This window comes from Nycticebus coucang, chromosome 2 (assembly GCF_027406575.1).
Source record: "Nycticebus coucang isolate mNycCou1 chromosome 2, mNycCou1.pri, whole genome shotgun sequence".
NCBI classification, from domain to species: domain Eukaryota; kingdom Metazoa; phylum Chordata; class Mammalia; order Primates; family Lorisidae; genus Nycticebus; species Nycticebus coucang.
Genome location: NC_069781.1, coordinates 15,023,770 through 15,044,614, shown reverse-complemented (window position 1 = coordinate 15,044,614; position 20,845 = coordinate 15,023,770). Strand labels below are relative to the sequence as shown.

Genomic DNA, 20,845 nt, shown 5'->3' with positions numbered 1-20,845 from the left:
CAGTGTCATAGGTGCAAAAATTTATTCTGCCAGTGAACCAGGAAATATTGGTTCTTATTTACATTTGCTTCAACAATATTTTTTGCAACTTTCCCTGTGTACCATCATATAGGGAAAAATATGAGAAACAGGTCAAGTTTTCCACTTTCTGCAATAAACATATCTTTTTTATTGACTGCTAAAAATGATCATTCCAGTGTCCCTAATATCCTCAACCATTCTTTATTCCCACCAGAGAGGACAAGCATGAGGCCTGAGAACCAGAGCAGCGTGTCCGAGTTCCTCCTCCTGGGGCTCCCCATCTGGTCAGAGCAGTGGGGCGTGTTCTTCCTCCTGTTCCTGGGCATGTACCTGACCACGGTGCTGGGGAACCTGCTCATCATCCTGCTCATCCGGCTGGACGCTCGCCTCCACACCCCCATGTACTTCTTCCTCAGCCACTTGGCCCTCACTGATGTCTCTTTTTCATCTGTCACTGTCCCAAAGATGTTAATTACTATGTACACCCAGGACCAATCCATCCCCTATGCAGGGTGCATTGTGCAAACATATTTTTTTATATTCTTTGCTGACCTAGACAGTTTCCTTATTACGTCAATGGCATATGACCGATATGTTGCCATCTGCCACCCTCTCCACTACACCACCATCATGAGGGAAGAGCTGTGCGTCTTATTAGTGGCTCTATCCTGGATCCTGTCTTGTGCCAGCTCCCTCTCCCACACCCTTCTCCTGACCAGGCTGTCCTTCTGTGCTGCTAATGCCATCCCCCATTTCTTCTGTGACCTCGCTGCCCTGCTCAAGCTGTCCTGCTCAGACGTCTTCCTCAATGAGCTGGTCGTGTTTACAGTAGGGGTGGTGGTCATTACTCTGCCATTCTTGTGTATCCTGGTATCTTATGGTTACATTGGGGCCACCATCCTGAGGGCTCCTTCAACCAAAGGGATCTGCAAAGCCTTGTCCACGTGTGGGTCCCATCTCTGTGTAGTGTCTCTGTACTATGGGGCAATATTTGGGCAGTACCTTTTTTCAATATTAAGCAATTCCATAAATAAGGACATCATTGTTGCTCTCATATATACAGTGGTCATACCCATGTTGAATCCCTTTCTCTATAGCCTTAGGAACAGGGACATGAAAGAGGCCCTTGGGAAACTCTGCAATAGGGGAATATTTTTATCACAGTGACATCAGGTTAAAAAAAAATCAGAATCTCACTGTGGCTGATTTCATTTATTTGATTTTCCATTTGAACATGTCTCAAAACCTTTTATGTCCTCAAGCCCTAAGACAAATGGTCCCATGTTGGATATACTTGGTCAATATTTACTTGTTGAGTAGAATTTCATTCTCTTATTAACAATGTTTTTCTTTGTAAACAGCTTTTTTTTTAAATTTAAGATTTATATGGGGGTACATACAATTAGATTATATAGTTTGTTTTTGTAAGAAGAAGTCTGAATTAGAGTTGTGCCCCTTACCCAGGATGTGTGCAGTATAACCATGCAATGTAGTGGCGGTGTGGGAATTGATCCACCCTTTTCTTTCTCAGTCCCCTACTTGAAATGAGTGTTTTTCTCATGTAAGCATGTTAATCTACTAGTTCCAATTTAGTACTGAGTACATGTGATGCTTGTTTTTCCGTTCTTTTTTTTTTGGCTGAGGCTGGGTTTGAATCCACCACCTCCAGCATATGGGGTCGGCGCCCTACCCCTTTGAGCCATAGGTGCTGCCCTGTTTTTCCGTTCTTATGATAACTTTGCTTAGGAGAATATTCTCCAAATCCATCCAAGTTTTTAAAAAAGATAAAAAAATCTCCATTTTTTATGGCTGAATAATATTCCATGGCATACATATGCTGCAAGTTATTAATCCATTCATATGTTGAAGGGTACCTTGGTTGTTTCCACATCTTTGTAATTGTGAACTGTGCTGCTATAAACATTAGAGTGCAAATGTTCTTATAGTAAAATGTCTTTTTGTCTTTTTGGTAGATACCTAGTAACGGTACTTAAGAATCAAATAGTAGGTCTGCATTTAGTTCTTTAAGAAATCTCCATATTTATTTCCGCAGAAGCTGTACTAGTTTCCATTCTCAACAATGGTGAATGAAGGCTCCCTTCCCTCCGCACCCACATCAGCATTTTTGCTTTGGGACCTTGTAGTATGAGCCATTCTCTCTGAAGTTAGTTTCCATTTGTCTCAAAACCTTTTACGTCATCAAGCCCTAAGACAAATGATCGCAAGGTGGATATACTTAGTCAATATTTTCTTGTTAAATTCTGATAATTCAGAGTGCTTCTGATTTGAATTTTTCTGATCAATGAGCATTTGATAGGGACAATGAGCATTTTTTCATGTGTTTGTTGGCCATTCATCTGTCCTCATGTGAAAAGATTCTGTTCATGTCTCTTGCCCAGTTTTTAATGGGGTTGTTTGCTCTTTTCTTGTTGACTAGCTTGTGTTCTTTATAGATTCTGGTTATTAGACTTTTATCAGATATGTAGCATGCAAATATCTTCTCCCATTCTGCAGGTGTCTTGTCTCTCTGCTGATTGTGTTCTTAGCTGTGCAGAAGCTTTTTAACTTGATAAAGTCCCATTTGTTTATTTTTGTTGTTGCCACAATTGCCATTGGGGTCTTCTTCATAAATTCTTTCCCTAGGCCAATAAGATTAACAGTTTTACTCACACCTTTTTTTGGGGGGGAGTTTATAGTTTCATGTCTTAGATTTAAATCTTTTATCCACCTTGAGTTAATTTTTGTAAGTGGTGAGAAGTCTGAGTACAGTTTTAGTCTTTTACATGTACTAACCAGTTCTCCCAGGGCCATTTATTGAATAGGGATTCTTTTCCCCAGTGTAATGCTTTTGTTTGCTTTATCAAAGATCAGATGGCAATATGAAGCTAGTTTCATCTCTAGAATCTATTCTGTTCCGTAGATCTATGTCTCTATTTTTATGCCATTACCATGCTGTTTTGATCACTATAGACTGGTAGCATAGTCTGAAGTCTGGTAAAGTGATGTCACCAGATTTGTTCTTATTTTGTAGAATTGCATTGGCTATTCAGGGTTGTTTTATGGTTCAATACAATACATAGAATGATTTTTTCAAGACCTTTAAAGCATGATGTTGATATTTAATGGGGATTGCATTAAATGTGTATATTGCTTTAGATAGTATAGACATATTTTTTTTTTTAAGAGGAAGCATTTTAGTTTATTTGCTCTTGGACAGAGATCCAGAGGATGGAAACTGCCTTCACAGTTGGCATGCTGCCCCCTGGAAGGGAAAGTGAGGCTCTAAAGCCAACTCATTCTGTCACAAGCAAACCCATGTGAAGGACTCACCAGCACAGACACGCGGCCTCTCATACTGCAGACCTGTGTAGTGCCCCCCTTGCATGGTTCCATGATGATTGCACACAGCATATAGGTCATAGATGTAGTCCTCAGGGTCCCTCCCGGGTCCATAGGGCCGTCTCTACAGGGACCAGTGGGATGGCAAACTCCAGCTGCTTTGGCTTCTCTTAACCACATGAGGTGTCATGTCCAGGCCAGTCAAGGGGAACTTGACCATTGTCTGAAGTTTCATACGCCTGTCTCCTTCCTGTCGAAATCTCTTTAGATGTATAATAAGCACATCAGGCAGAGTCCACAGGCTTAACATGATACTTCCATTTAGTTTGCGTGTGGTCAGTGTTGTGGGAATAACATATTTGCTACCCCAGGAGGAGCAACCTTTGCGCCACCCGACAGTAGAAAGGGCATTAAAATCTTGTGGACCAGGTGGTACTGTTCATGTGAAATTTGTAGTAGAATGGGACAAGGAGACAAAAGACTTCTTGTTTGGAAATACCAAAGATGAATATATCCCAGATGCAGAAAGTGTCCGTCTGCAAAGAGAGCATCATCAGCCTCAAACCTGCACTTTATCCCAGTGTTTCCAACTCTACACCAAAGAGGAATGGCTTGCCCCAGATGATGCCTGGTGTTGCCCACACTGTAAGCAGCTGCAGATAGTGTAGACATTTTAAAAATGTTGATTCTTCCAAGCCATGAGCATGATACATTCTTCTGTCTGTTAACATCCTCTGCTATTTCATTTCTCAGTGTTTCATAATTCTCTCTGTAGAGATCTTTTATATCCTTTGTTAAATATATTCCAAGGTTTTTAATTTTCTTTGATGCTATGTGGAGGACATTATATCTTTGATTTGATTCTCAGCTGGACTTCTATTGGCATATACAGAGGCTATGGGTTTGTATATGTTGACTTTATATCCTAATATATTGCTGTATTTCTTTATCAATCCTAGGAGTCTCATGGTTGAGTTCTTGGGGTTTTCTAGGTACAAGATTACATCATTAAGAAAGAGCAATGTACTCAATTTTGATATGAGGACAATTAATGACAATTAAGGTCATGGTGGGGGAAGGAAAAGCAGAGAGAGGGAAGGAGGGAGGGGAGCGGGGCCTTGGTGCATGCCACACCTTCTGGGGGCAAGACATGATTGCAAGAGGGACTTTACCTAACAAATGCAATCAGTGTAACCTGGCTTATTGTACCCTCAATGAATCCCCAACAATAAAAAAAAAAAGAAAGAAAGAGCAATAGTTTGACCTCCTCTGTCTCCATTTGGATACCCTTGATATCCTTCTCTTGTCCAATTGCATTGGCTAGGACTTGTAGCACTATATTGAATAGTCATGATGATAGTGGACATCCTCATCTGATTCCAGTCCTAAGCGAGAATGCTTTCAGTTTTTTTTTCTGTTCAATGTAAAGTTGGCTGTGGGTTTGTCACAGATGATTTCTATCAGTTTAAGAAGTGTCCCATCTATATATATTTTTGTAAATATTCTTACCAGAAAAGGATGGCGTATTCTGTCAAATGCTTTTTCTGTATCTATTGAGAGGATCACATGGTCTTTGTTTTTACTTCTGTTTATGTAATTTGTTACGTTTATAAATAATGCATATCTTGAACCAGTCTTGCATCCCTTGGATGAAACCCACCGGTCGTGACAGATTATATTTTTGATGTGTAACTGAATTCTGTTTGCTAAGATTTTATTGAGCATTTTTGCATCAATATTCATTAATGATATTGGTTTGTAATTTTATATTTTAGTTGTATTTTCCTGGCTTGGGTATCAGGGTGATGTTTGCTTCATAGAAGCTGGGGCAGACTCCTTTCTTCTTAATGTTTTGGAATAGATTTTGCAATATGGACTTGCCTTCTTTGAGGTTTGGTAGAATTATGGTGTGAAACCATCTGTCCCGGAACTAATTTTTGGTGAAAGATTTTTATTGTTGTTTTAATTTTAGTGCTTGGTATTGGTCTGTTCAAGAGTTACATTTTTTCCTGATTGAATCTAGGGAGGTAGAATGACTCCAGGAATTTGTCCTTGGGGAGATGAGGAACAGAGCCAGCAGCGTTCACAAATTAGAGGGCACATCCTCAAATCTAAGGTAGGCAAGGTTCTCATCACAAAGAAAAGATAAAGATATGAAGTAATAAATATGCAAAATATTCTGATTTGATTATTATATATCAAAATAGAATATTATACCCAATAAATACATGTATCAAACAGAACATTATACCTGATAAATACGTACAATTATTAGGCATAATAACAAAAACATGTATCAAAACAGAACAGTATACCCGATAAATACATACAATTATTAGGTATCATTTAAGAATAAAAATAAATAAATATGTAGCTTCATCTATTTAAATTGCTTACCTGTTTAAAGTATTTAAATTGCTTCATCTATTAAATATTTCTTATAAAGCTGAAGATTTATGTTCTCTTGATGTAGTAATTTTTCTCCATCTATACTGTAGAAAAATTTTCATAATTTTTCACAGAAAAAATCCACATTATAATTGGCAGCTTTGTAATAAGGAAAAAATTCCTCAATAATCAAGAAATAGGTAAACAGATATTTATTCATATAATTCTATTCTGCAGTAAAAAGGAATAAACTCTATACTGCAAGTGTCTACATGGGTAAATCTTTAGAATTAATTTTGTGTTAAATGCAAAATTATGCTTATAGTATGACATATCAATTAAAATACTGAACTATATTCTACCCTATTTATGTATATATATGTACATATAAAAAGTGTTTATGTACATATAAAAAGTATTTAAAAGGTATTAAAATTGTTCTTATTGGGTTTAAACATAGAGACGAAGGTAGTAAAAGAGAATATGTGGGCTGCAACTTTGGCTGTGCCAGTATCATCCTGGTTGTTCATTTTAAAGGTCAGAAACAATGTGGCAACATGTCAATATTTGTTAAGTCTGAATGATGAGTACTTGAGGTAGTATGTTTGACTTTATTTTTGAAACACTAAATAATTAAGATAGTTCTCTAAATAAAAAATAAATGCTTCTGCAAAGATGGAGACTTTACATCTTTTATGTTTACCTGGATGGAGCTGGAACATACTCTTAGTGTAAAGTATCTCGAGAATGGGAAAGAAAGTATCCAATGTACACAATACCATTATGAAACCAATTATGATCACTTACACATTCATACAAATGATAAAACACAAATATAATTCAGAGAGAAGGAGCGGAGAGGTGGGAGAGGGGAGGGAGGAGGGAGAGTGGTGGAAGGTATTTGATGGGATCTCACCTAATGGTGCACAATGCAAGGGTACATTTAAAAACAATTAGGCATATATTATAAATGTCTTACTACAAAAAGACAAGTAAATGAGATGATGGTTATATTAATCAGTTTGCTTTAAGCACTCCACATTGTATATCAAATCATCACATTGTACCCCATAAATGTATACAGTTATGATTTAATAAAAATTAAATTTAAAAAATGGAAAACACAAACAAAAAATTAATAAATGCTTCTGAACTCACAGTCCCTAGGAAATGTTCTTGATTGAAAAGGGTGAGGTTGAGGATGGAGAGTGAAGCATGCTTATTCACTAGCAACCAGGATGTCAAACTTAGGAAAAATTCATCGAGGTAAATTCAATTCATAATAAGGCGTTATCAGGGTGATCAGTGCACTGTACTTCCTGGGTAATGTTTACATATTAAAAAGAATGACTTCATGGAATAATCAATATAAGGAGGCCATTGTCCCTCTTTTTCCCCCCATTAATTTCCAAGGTTCTCTTACTCCTGGGTTTTCCCACCAGCAATTAAAATAATTTTTACTATTCAGTTTAATGGTATTACTTTGGCCAATCTATAAAGCCAATGGGTGGATTATCCCATCAACCTGTGATAAAGACAAACTCTCTTGTTTTTAGGCCATCTAATCAAATCTAAGGAAGTTATTAACATAAAGATGTTATAATGAAGCACAGAATCCATGCCCCCCAAATTCTCTCCCATTTGAGCAAGGGGCAAAGATTTCTTCCGTTCATTCCTACCTAGTTGTGTACTATCCAACACGAGGAAAAGGAAAGAAGCAGTTGAAGAAGATAGTGTCCAGAAGTTCCATCATCACTTTCTTTTTTTTTTAATTAATATTAAATCATAGCTGTGTACATCAATGTGATCATGGGGCACCACACACTGGTTTTATAGACCGTTTGACACATTTTCATCACACTGCTTAACATAGCCTTCCTGGCATTTTCTTAGTCATTGTGTTAAGACAATTATATTCTACATTTACTAAGTTTCACATGTACCCTTGTAAGATGCACCGCAGGTATAATCCCGCCAATCACCCTCCCTCTGCCCATCCTCCCTCCTCCCTCCCCTCCCTTTCCCCCTTCCCCATTTTCTTAGGTTATAACTGGGTTATAGCTTTCATATGAAAGCCATAAATTAGTTTCATAGTAGGGCTGAGTACATTGGATACTTTTTCTTCCATTCTTGAGATACTTTACTAAGAAGAATATGTTCCAGCTCCATCCATGTAAACATGAAAGAGGTAAAGTCTCCATCTTTCTTTAAGGCTGCATAATATTCCATGGTGTACATGTACCACAATTTATTAATCCATTCGTGGATTGATGGGCACTTGGGATTTTTCCATGACTTAGCAATTCATCACTTTCTCAACTGGATTCAAAGTATCAGCCATGTACCAGCAGTCCTGGTCACCCCCTCCCTGTCCCACAGCACCTGAGTGAAGGAAGAGTGTTATTAGGAACCAACTTAATCCAATAGATAAAAATTCGCATAACGTGATCTTTCAGTGACTACAGTAGATAACTGGCTCCATGTATTTGGAAGCCAAATTCTGGAATGTTTATGAACACTTTATCATTGGGTCTCCCATACATTGATGAAAGGTAGTTTGCTACATAATCCTAGACGATTAGGCTTTCTGCACAAATTCTAGCACCTTATCAAAACCTGATCCGAGAATCTTCATGGATTGTGGAAAATGAGTGGTAGAACCTTCTCTTTCATTTTTTTTTTACATTCTTCAGATTATCTGGGTTTGTGTTGTTTTCCAAGGACATGCAAAACTACACCTGTGTAGTGTGATTTCCAGAACTACAACTTCCGTACCTCTGCCCAAGACCCCACCCTCAATAGGTTGCTGATATCTGAAATTCTTTCAACAAGCAAAAAAGAACTTTAAGTTTCCAACCAGAGATTAGGCTTATGGCTCTGGAAGAGAGAGCCATATGATCAACACTCTCACATAGAAGGTATGGCCGAGGCGCACAAGTTTGGATGGCAGAACAAGGGAACGATCTTCCTCAATAATAATAGGCCAGCTTCTGTGACATGTAACCTATATCTTATCAGCCCAACAGAATCACAAAAGCAGTATTATTCTTATTTCATCATTTGGAAACTAGGGCTGACAGAGCATAAATAATTTGTCTAAAATCATACATTATGAAAATTATAGAGAGGTCATTCAATCCCAGGGTTGTCTGATTTGAAATGTGTGCTCCTAATCACTATGTTACATTGCCTCTGTGAGAACATGATTTGATGGAAAAGAGACATTGAAATACATACTTCTCATTAACGAGAAGGTGAAGTCTATAATTTCCCCAAAGCCTTTGGGTAGATGTGTTGCATCAGTCTTTCATCAGGTGATCAGAAGTGAACACAGAGACTAAGATACCAGTTACTGGGCTCACAGAGACAGTTGCCCATAAAGTGAATTTTTCAGTGGTTCAGGACTAAAGTAAATATGACCCTGGCCAGTGTCTTTATTTAATTCTCATCAATAAAGGGAAGGTTAAGGCAACTCTGGTACTCAGCCATTGGAAGTAATATTATATAGTCAATAAAACGAGTTTATGAAAAACATAACATTTTAGAGGACATAATAGGAAATTGTATGTATTAATAGTATAATTTAGAACTATCAGTGGACATGAAGATTATTATTATTTCTTTTATTATATATTTTAATTAAAAAAATTTTTTTTCCTTTTTGTACAGACAGAGTCTCACTTTGTTGCCCTCGGTAGAGTGCCATGGTGTCACACAGCTCACAGCAACCTCCAGCTCCCGGGCCTAGGTGATTCTCTTGCCTCAGCCTCCCAAGCAGCTGGGACCTCAGGTGCCCACCACAATGCCTGGCCACTTCCTTCTTGCAGTTTGGCCAGGGCTGGGCCGAACCTGCCACCCTCGGTACATGGGGTCAGAGCCCCACCCACTGAGCCACAGATGCCGCCTGATTATTATTATTTCTTTTTGAGTCAGAGTCTCTTGTTGCCCTGGGTAGAGTGCTGTGGCATCTTAGCTCACAGCAACCTCAAATGCTCAGGCTCAAGGGATTCTCTTGCTTCAGTCTCTTAACTGGCTGGGACCACAGATGCATGCCACAATGCCTGGGTAGTTTTTTCTATTTTTTTTTTTTTTTTTTCTTAGCAGAGATGGGCTCTTACTCTCTATCAGGCTGGTCTTAAACTCCTGAGCTCCAGCAATCCAGCCACCTTAGCTTCACACAGTGCTAAGATTACAGGTGTGAGCTACCATGTCTGGTAAAATTATTATTTTTTTAAAGGTGGAAGGATGTGCTCACTGATAGAATGAAGGCCAGATCACTTGGCAAAACTGTATAAGAGGAGGATGAAAACCCCGAGGAATAGCAACAATTATGTTCACTGAAGTTATTTGATATGATACAAGAAATTTATATAAAGTACCTGGCACAAGTGTATTCACCTGCAAGATATTTTTTTTTTTCTCTCTCTCTCACACACACATTGCTTAGTGGAGTTTGCAAGCTCTGTTTGTGTGAATTAAGTTTTCATTTTCTTTCCCAATGTCTTAAACCTGGGACAGGGAGAAAAGTTATGAGCTCAACCCCGAAGTAGGGAAGAGGCACAATTTCTTTTTTCATCAGCTTCAACACAAGGCTATCTCCCTTTACCAGCCAGGCTGGGAACCTGGATGCCACAAGTTTCTGGTTAGATACAATTAGAGAATAATTAATGTATTTCCCTTAAAGTTCCCAGTGAAGGTGTGTCCTTGTCAGATACGAAAGATGGTCAATGCCTTTGGGAATATAAATAAGAACTTCTATTACTTACAGATTCATGTATTTATGAAGAACTTTCACATCTATGAGCTTATCTATCACAGTAATTTGTAACAGAGATAGTATTTTTCCATTTTATGAGGTTGAGGTTTTGAGGTTCTTTTCTCAAAAGAAAATGGACAAATGAATATTCAAACACAAACACATAAACTTCAAACCCAAAGTCTAGTTTCCAAGTACCACCATTACTTCCTTATACTGGGGGGCCTTGTATCATATAGATTTCTTCCTTCCCATATTCAACTTGGGACTGGGAAGGGAGTTTCTACTAGTCCCTGGAGGAATAGAAACACCTATCAAGGAAAAGAGTTTCCTTGATAAACACAGCAACTTTTGGGATCAGATGATGCATAATGGTAGCTGGCACATCCTCAGGGCTCAAAATATATTCTTTGAATATAAAAATGAGAGCGAAATTTTCAGAAACCTGCTCTTTTTGGGTTGGCAAAAATAAAGACAAAATGCAAAATTAAGTGGAGGATATAGCATTTTACTCACCATTTCTTTCAATAATTTATTCATTCATTTACTCATCCATAAGAAGATTGCATAACTTCCATTCTTAATCTCTCTAGGTCCCTGAACACCAAATAAACTGTTCACCACCAACAAGGAATCCACCCACACTCTCCCCTCAGGCCATTTACACAAATATAGCACCACGTTTTCTGGGCATAAGCTTTCTAGCAGGGAGGATTTTCCTCTACCCTCTACCACAGCCCTTCAGAGTGACCCTGATCAGATTAAAGTGGAATGGGAGTCGATTTTCAGCATCCAAAAACACATGTAGCCAATCCATCTTCACAAGGATTAAAGATAAACCAAGGTCAGGAATTCTTTCCCCCCTTCTTCAATTTGTTGCATAGAATGCCTCATGAAACCCTAGGTGTGAGCTGCGGCAAAGACATCAAGGCCACATGGTTAGATGACTTGGGGACCAGGCTACCTGTTGCTGAAATTTACTTTTGCTCTCCAGACTTGCTAAGCCTGCAAGATAAAGGAGGTCTTAGTCCATTTTCTGTTGTTATAATTGAATAATTGAGAATGGAGAATTTACAAAGAAAAGGAGTTTATTATTAACGATTCTAGAAGCTGAGAAGTCTGAAGTCAAGAGGTTGTATCTGGTGAGGGCCTTCTTGCCAGTGGGGACTTTCTGTGGAGTCCCAACGCCTCTCATGGCATCACAGGGTGAGGGGCTGAGTGTGTAACTCAAGTCCCTCTTCCCCTTCTCACAAAGCCACCATCCCTACTACCATAATAACCTATTAAACATGAAGGAATTAATCCAGTCAACCCAATCACCTCTTCAGGGCCTCACCTCTCAAATCTCTCATTTTGAGGATTAAGTTTCAACATAAGTTTTGGAGGGGACATATATTCAAACCATTGCATAAGCTTTGCTATGTCTACCTTCTCTTAAACTGAGATATCAAAAAGGCCAAATAAACCCTCAGACATTACCTCAAGCTATAAATAGTTGTTTACCCTTAAGAATCACAAATAGCACAATAAATAACTGTTTTCTTCAAAAGATCAGCTTCCTGGACCCTGAAGCTTTTCAATTTTGAGTTTTTCAATTCTGAATTTTGTGTGTCAACTTTTTTTTTTTCTATTGGCTATTTTGTTTTCTTTGTGGTTTTTTTTTTTGTTTGTTTGTTTGTTTGGTTTTCCTTTTCTACCCTTTTCCTTCTTCCCTCCTCTTCCTTTTTTTCCTTGGAAACTATTTTCTTTTTTTGATAGAACCATGCCTAAGTTCATTCACAAAACAATAGAATCTCAAAAAATGGGTCTATGTCTTGCCTCTTCCCCTTTTGCATTTCATAATGGTCACCACAGAGAAGAAACACAGATACGCTTCCTTTGGGCTACCTAGTGGGTAGTGTCCAACATGATCTCTTTGAGTGGGAAATGGCTCTACCTAAATTCCCAGAGGCCATCCAGTCACATGGCTTTCTATTTAGACGTGGGTGCAGCCAGTACTGTGATTTTCAACTTCCCTGAGGTTTATCCCATGCCCAAGGGTAACTAAGTCAGGGACAGCAGAGGGCAGAACAGAAGGAAGACTGAGGATGCCTTGAGATCCTTCTCTGTGGGCTCATCATCTGAGGTTGCCAGGATGATTATCCTCCTAAAGGACACCTTTCTTAGAGGAATTGAGGGAACCTTGGGCAATCAATTCCCCTTTGATGGTTGTCTTTAAATTAAAACCCTGTAAATTACAGGTTCTACTCCCTACTCACTAGGGGCCTCTGCTTGGCTAGTTATTCTCTTCCATTCATATATCGGGGGCTGGCAAACCCCAGGATGAGAGTTAGAGCTTGTGGCTTCTCTTTCTGATTCCTGAGAAGTGTCTGGGACCTTGGAAGCTGAATTTTAGGTCCCATCAAGAGGAGCTTAAGAGAAACTTACTCACCAAACATCAGACTATAAATTCAGGCAAGGTCAGTATTGGGAATGAAATGAGTATTTTTTTTTTTTTTGCCTCAGCAATAGATGGGATTCTCAATAGATAAAGAAGAATCAGATGGTAAAATTTGGCATGGGGAAGGAGAGAGAGTAAAAAATAGAGAGAGAGAAGAAAGTGATGGAAGAATGCAAGTGTAGAGACAGAAGAGTGAGGACTGAGTGAGAAGGAAGGAAAAAATGAATGAGAGAAATATAAGTTTAGGGAGAAACAGGATGACAGAATGAGAGAAAGAAGGAAAAAGTGAGAAGAGTGGGTGAAGAGAATAGAACAGGGATACAGTTCTTCTGCCTTGAATCCTGACATAGAATCTGAACAGCACAGAATCCAAGCATTTCAAACTTGTGTAGATGTTTCAAACAGGAGTTTAGGGAGAGTCTCTTACACTCCCCCAGATGTCTCCTCATTGGCTATAAATTTCTCCAACTGCTAACATTAGGGATCACTTTTTACGTGATGACAAACAGTATTCAGGACAACACTCCAATACAGTGCCTTCTGTGTGGTGGGTTTCAAGGGTCCAGTTGTTGAATGAATGCATGTGACTTCTGAGGACAAATATCCCTCCAAAGTTCACTTATTTAGTTGCTCACGTCTCCCTGTGTAGGATATATTTAGATAAGTCCTAACCTCTAGAGCAGTAGGAGGGTACCTGAAGCTGAAAAGAAAGATGGAGAAGGGTCACTGAAGGAGGAAAGGTGTAGGAGGCTGGGAGCAGGGTAGGCAAAGTCATTTCTTTACATCTTGCTGCAGACACAGTTACCTCCCTGCCTTTGGCTTTGAGTCCTGGCAGGCTACTGATGGACCCACAGTTGGTGCTTCATCCTCCTCATCCCCAAATAAGTCTGGATACAGGCATCACACTCAGCTGCTGGAGCCAGAACATGAGCTATTCCTGCAAGAACAAGCCTCTCTCCTGAGTTTCCTGTTTGGTTTCCCTTTCTGGTAAGGAGTCCCTGTCTGTTCCTCATCTGCCTGAATGATAAGCCACTAGTGGAATGATCATTTACCCATGTTCGCTACGTGTTCTAGATTTCTGCTTCTTGTTTGCCCTCTAGGTTTTTGCCAGGAATTTCTACATTGAATTCTACATGTTTGTCTGAGGAACTAAAACCCAGCAAAGGAATTAATATGGACCCTTTTCTTCTGTGCGCAAAAGAATGTCAATTCCTCTGCTGCTTCTTTGGGTATATTTTATTTTGTCTTTAATTGAAGCAGGAAGGGAACCAACATTTACCGAGCACTCTGCAAGTCAAGGTACTACAGACTCTGCTTGTGTCATCTCATCTCACGTCTTTCTGAGATTCACAAAAGTTAAGAAATCTGCTACAGAACAAACATGCCACAATGAAACTATGATTATGAGCCCAATCTTTCTTATTCCAAAACCTGTGGATTTTTCTCTAGTTCCACAGTGACTTTGAGAGAGAGAGAGAGAGAGAGAGAGAGAGAGAGAGAGAGAGAGAGAAAATGCCTTACTTCTCCAGTACAAAATGGAGGAGATTTGAGCCAGCACTTTTAACTTTGTGTTTACTGACCCATCTCAATATGTATGTCAGAGTTAGGAAAACTTTGGGAATTGGGACAAGGTCTATGCAGTCATATTTAAAAATTGTAAGATTTGAAGCCTGTCGCCAGTTTGTTTTCTTCTGCTGGATTGTTTCTGTTGGCTAGAACCCTATGTTATATTAATGGGCAAGAGGCCTCTCCATCTGTCTACCTAATTTTTTTTTTTTTTTTAGAGACAGAGTCTCACTTTCTCACCCTCGGTGGTAGAGTGCCATTGCCTTACAGCTCACAGCAACCTCCAGATCTTGGACTTAGGTGATTCTCTTGCTTCAGCCTCCCAAGTAGCTGGGACTATGGGTGCCTGCCACAATATTGGCTATTTTTTGTTGCAGTTTGGCCGGGGCCGGGTTCAAACCTGCCACCCTCGGTATGTTGGGCCGGCACCCTACTCATTAAGCCACAGGCACCGCCCTTGTCTACTTGTTCTTATTAAAGAAAAGGATAATATTAAAATTTTGTAGGAGAAGGTGTGGATTAGAGTCTCCTCTATAATTAATGACAAATGTTTCTAATGAGATACATTACATTTCTCCACTTATTAGGTAGACATTAGCTGTGTTGAGTGATTGATTGTTTTAAAAAAATTCAGATTAATGTGAGGTTACAAACAGCTAGGTTACAATGTTTGCATTTGTTAGAGTCCCTCACCCAAGAGGTGTGCCATGTACCCTTACATTGTGCCCATTAAGTAGGAGCACACCAATTCCTCCTCCTCCCCACTCCCTCCCCTCAACTTGAATTGAACTGAGTTTTTCTCTTGTGTGGGTGTGTATTAGATCACCTACTGGCTTCATATTGGTACTGAGTACATTGGATACTTGCTTTCCATTCTTGTGATACATTGCTAAGAGGAATGTGATTCAACTCCATCCTGGTTAATACAAAAGATGTAAAGTCTCCATCTTTTTATGGCTGAATAGTATTCCATATTATACATATACCACAGTTTGTTCATCCATTCCTAGTTTGGTGGACGCTTAGGTTGTTTCCACATTTGGGCCATTGTAAATTGAGCTGTGATAAACAATCTAGTGGAAATGTCCTTTGGTAAAATGATTTTTTTTCTTCTTGGTAGATGCTTAGTAATTGATTTGCTTTTTATGAAAGGTGAAAGTTGGGAAAGGACACATGGGTTTTATTGCCTCCTGGTAACTAGGTAACCAGAATATTTGGATATAGTAAAGTCTTTCCAATGCTGATAAATCTTTTTCTAGTATTGCTCTGACAATTTCACAAACTCAGTGGTTTAAAAATACCCCACAAATTTATAATCTTCCAGTTCTGGAGGTCCAGAAGTCTGACCTGGACCTCACTGGGTTAACCAAAAGGTTGGCTTTCCTTCCGGAGGTTCTAGAGCAGAGTCTGTTTCCTTGCCTTCTCCAGCTCTAGAGGCCACTTGTGTTCCTCAGCTTATCTTCTTCCATATTCTAAGGTAGCAGCATGACATCTTCTGCTATCTGTCTGACTCTGACTTTGATTCTTCTGCCTCCACTTTCACATTTAAGGGCTCATGATTATATTGGACCAAAAAGACAATCCAGGATAATCTCCTATTTTACAGTAATCTAATTAACAAATTTAATTCCATCTGCAATCTGAATTCTCTCTTTTCATGCACCATAACATTTTGATAGATTCTGGAGATTAGGACATGAACTATTCTCTTTTGGGCCATTATTCTGCTTACCATAACTGACATGCAGGTGTTGTGTTTTAATGTTACAAGAGAACCCAGGAGGGTGATGAAAATTTGGGGAACAACTAACATCTCACTTATTTTGGCAACCCTTGACAAGATCCTCTATGATTTATTATGGGATAAATGCTATTATGTTGCCTATGCAGGATAGCGAGCTAGACTGTTAAAGAATTAGAAAATGAGTAGACTTCTTATTTGATCCCACAATCCCATTACTGAGTATCTACCTAGAAGAAAAAAAAATCATTTTATCATAAGGACATCTGTACTAGAATGTTTATAGCAGCTCAATTCACAATCACAAGGTTGTGGAAACAATCCAAGTGCCCACCAACCCATGAATAAATTAATAAACTATAGTGTATGTTTACCAGGGAATACTATTAAGCCGTAAATATGATGGAAACTTTACATCTTTTGTATTTACCTGGCTAGAATTGAAGAACATTCTCCTTAGTAAAGAATCTCAAGAATGGAAAAGCAGGCACCCCATGTTCTCAATACTCATTTTAAACTAGTAGATGAACAACTACGGGCCCACTCAAGGGAAAAAAAAATTTAAATTCAAGAAGAAGGGATGGGGGAAAGAAAGGAAAGGGGATTTGGTCAGCTCTTACATATAGGGTACAATGTAGGCATATAAAGCATATGTTCTGGGTGAAAGACTCAACTACAACTTGGACTTTTTACCTTACAAATACAGGCAATGTAGCCTGATTGAATGTACCCTTATGATAATAATAAAAACTTAGAAACATGTATTTTGAATATAATTTTAGATGTTATTGAGTGGTCACTTAAGTTGTTCTGTGTTAGCAGTAGACAAAAAAGGATAAATGAATCTACCTAAAATATTTTGTGGAAGCCAGACTGTACTTGCCTTCTCATCACAATGTGAGATCACAGGAAAACCACAGCCAATGGAAGATGACAGCAGGAAGACAGCAGGAAGGTGACCTGAACTCTAAATGACGCTAGATGGAAATCTGCCTTCAGGGAAATTGAAATAGAGAAGTCAGTAAGTGTTAAGGGGGAGACCAAAAAAAATGAGAAAATCAGAAAGACACAGGTTTTGCAGGGATCTGTAAGTCATATTAAGGTTTTACACTTACCTTAAAGATCAGTGAGAATATTTTGAGAATTTTTAGACAGGGAAAGTCATATTAAAATATAGGTTTTAAGAAAGATTTCTGGCTAGAGAAGAGAAAATGGATCATACAACCCAGAATTTCTTAGGGAACCTCCACTTAATTAAAACAAATAAAAATGCATGCATATTAATGACTATTCCCTAAGCACTACAATTCTTTGCATCTTTTTATTTGGAAAGGCAACCTGTCATCTGAAATTAACAACAGATGTTGAAGTCAGGTCTTCTAATAATTGCTGTGCCATGACTAATGATTTGGTCTACTCACCACAGAAACTTCTTGAAGCAATAAAATGGCGGAAACACCTTTGTCCACACTCTAGTCCCCAGTGTCACAGGTGCAAGAATTCTATTTTGACAGCAACTAAGAAATTGTGCCTCTTATTACCATTTGACTCAATAATAAGTTTTCTAGTTTTCTCATGTACCAACATACAGTGAAAAATATGAGAAACACGTTAAGTCCCCACTTTCTGAAATAAACATATATCTTTTTAATCAACTTCTAAAAATGATCATTCCAGAGTCCCTAATATTCTCAACCACTCTTCATCTCCATCAGAGAGACGAGCATGAGGCCTGAGAACCAGAGCAGCGTGTCTGAGTTCCTCCTCCTGGGGCTCCCCATCTGGCCAGAGCAGCGGGGCGTGTTCTTCCTCCTGTTCCTGGGCATGTACCTGACCACGGTGCTGGGGAACCTGCTCATCATCCTGCTCATCCGGCTGGACGCTCGCCTCCACACCCCCATGTACTTCTTCCTCAGCCACTTGGCCCTCACTGATGTCTCCTTTTCATCTGTCACTGTCCCAAAGATGTTAATTACTATGCAAACCCAGGACCAATCCATCCCCTATGCAGGGTGCATAGCACAGATGTATTTTTTCATATTTTTTACTGATCTGGACAGCTTTCTTATTACATCAATGGCATATGACCGATATGTTGCCATCTGTCACCCTCTCCACTACACCACCATCATGAGGGAAGAGCTGTGCGTCTTATTGGTGGCTCTATCCTGGATCCTGTCTTGTGCCAGCTCCCTCTCCCACACCCTTCTCCTGACCAGGCTGTCCTTCTGTGCTGCTAATGCCATCCCCCATTTCTTCTGTGACCTCGCTGCCCTGCTCAAGCTGTCCTGCTCTGATGTCTTCCTCAATGAGCTGGTCGTGTTTACAGTAGGGGTGATGGTCATTACTCTGCCATTCTTGTGTATCCTGGCATCTTATGGTTACATTGGGGCCACCATCCTGAGGGTCCCTTCAACCAAAGGGATCTTCAAAGCATTGTCCACATGTGGGTCCCATCTCTGTGTAGTATCTCTGTACTATGGGGCAATATTTGGGCAGTACTTTTTCCCATCATTTAGCAATTCCATTGACAAGGACATTATTATGGCTCTCATGTACACGGTGGTCACACCCATGTTGAACCCTTTTATCTACAGCCTTAGGAACAGGGACATGAAAAAGGCCCTTGGGAAACTCTGCAGTAGAGCAGCATTTTTCTCACAGTGACATGTGACTTTTTAAAAAATCGGAATCTCATTTTGGTTGATCTCATTCATTTTATTTTCCATCTGGATGTGTCTCAAACCTTTTATGTCCTCAAGTCCTATGACAAATGATGGTATGTTAGATGTATTTGGTAAATATTTATTGACCATCATTTCATTCTCTTATTAACTATGTTTTTCTTTGTAAATAGCTTTTTATCTGTGAATGCTAAATTAATTTTATTACTTATTTCTCCACCTTGTGGGGAGCATAAATAATACAATAATATACAGTTTTGTTGTCCTTATTATTATTATTTTGCTTCATCAGCTGAAACAGCAGAAGGTATGATTTATTATATACTGGTTACACTGAGCCACAAGCGAGAACAGAACCAGTCCATGATGTCAGGTCCAGGGCAAGGGACCAATAGGACTGTTTTGGTGTGAACAAGGTGGGTCTCTTAGGGGTGGTCTTGGTGATCAGATGGCGATGAGGTCTTAGATCCACTGAGAGCAAGTTCCAGACAGTAGCATGCAGTCCAGCAGCTTGTACTAGCCTCCTTAGCCTCTGGCATCCCATGTTCCTTCTCTTGTGGCCTTCCCGCGTGCACAACCAGCCGGTTTACTTAGACCTCTGCCTTATCTTTCTCCTTTTGCGCTTCAGCCCGCGCTTTGCTTCTTCCTCCACTTGGCTCTCATGGTGCGGAGGTTTCTAGAAAGATGGCGCTAAGGCTGAGAGCTTTGTTGCCCTTATTTGAGGAGATTTTCAGGGACACATATATTTTTGGCCCATAATCCTAGGCGTTAACATAATACAGAATCTAAAGAATTAGCCATACTATTTTATTAATAACTATTCTTTCTCATGAGGCCTAAGTAGATTTTTTTTTTTTTTGTCTTTATGGGTCTTCTGAACTAAAAAAAAATCCAAGCTTCCTACCACTTATGTAAGAGGAAATATATTACTGTCTGTCCATGGTGTAAAATGATACAACAACTCTGAAGATTGAGGGAACTGTAGACTAAGACTTCCCCAGAGACCCCTCCCCTCTTTGCCAGGGCTATATAGTTGGTATTGTGTATTTCTTATATTGAATCTTTAATGAAAGAGTGTTTCATACTGACCTCCTTTGAAATATGACCAAATTAGAGTTCCTTGAAGACTAGGGCATGTTCACAGGTTCCATAACAAATCTAAAAAACGTATTTTCATATTTTTGAACTAACTGAAATAATTATTTCACACAAAATTCACATTAAATTGTACATTGGGTATAAAGTACTAAATGATTTCAGAAAACCCCCTCAAAGGGATACTTGAGTTCTCAGCAAGAAATCAAACAATTTTACATGATTTCATTCATTTGTAAAAGGCCTCATAGAACTTGCCATATTTTGTGACATAGCCCATGAGATTGCATTTGTCTTGAATCCAATCCATGTTATCATTACTTTTACTGCCATCTTTACCTCCCTTCTCATCCCCCACATTTGCCCTATGTAAAATGCAATGCATTTACCTAGTTTTATACATAAAGATAAGGCTAACTCGTCTGCAGCAAGTAACTGGGATGACATTGAAGCCTGTGGTGATGGCTTAAACTAGAATCTGTTTGAGGTGTGAGGGAAGAAAATTTCCTGCCTGGTGAAGGAGTTTGGTATTTGATATACATATATGGGATATGGCTATAGCAATTTTTCTCTGTTATCCATCCAATTTCATTCCATAACCGTTGACCTAGGCTATGAGGGAGTGAAAACAATCTAGCTTTGTTGCCTCCCTCTCCACAGAGTTCAATCTGGACTTCCACTGTTCATGTATTCTCAAAGGCATTTTCACAGTTGAATTCTTTCCAAAAGAGCATACCACAAGGGACTAAGGGGCAAAGACAGTGGATTCCATTATAGTTCATGCTTTTGGAGACAATAAAGTGGGCTTGAGCAGA

The 20,845-nt window shown here is 39.2% G+C and overlaps 1 protein-coding gene across 1 annotated transcript; it reads left to right on the top strand.

The window, feature by feature from the left end:
* The first annotated feature begins 246 nt into the window (after window positions 1-246).
* On the top strand, window positions 247-18,918 carry LOC128566563 (olfactory receptor 1J2-like). The gene is made up of 2 exons (XM_053563440.1): window positions 247-743; window positions 17,976-18,918. Exons 1-2 carry the CDS (start codon window positions 247-249, stop codon window positions 18,916-18,918), a joined length of 1,440 nt encoding a protein of 479 aa, XP_053419415.1.
* Window positions 18,919-20,845: the final 1,927 nt, after the last annotated feature.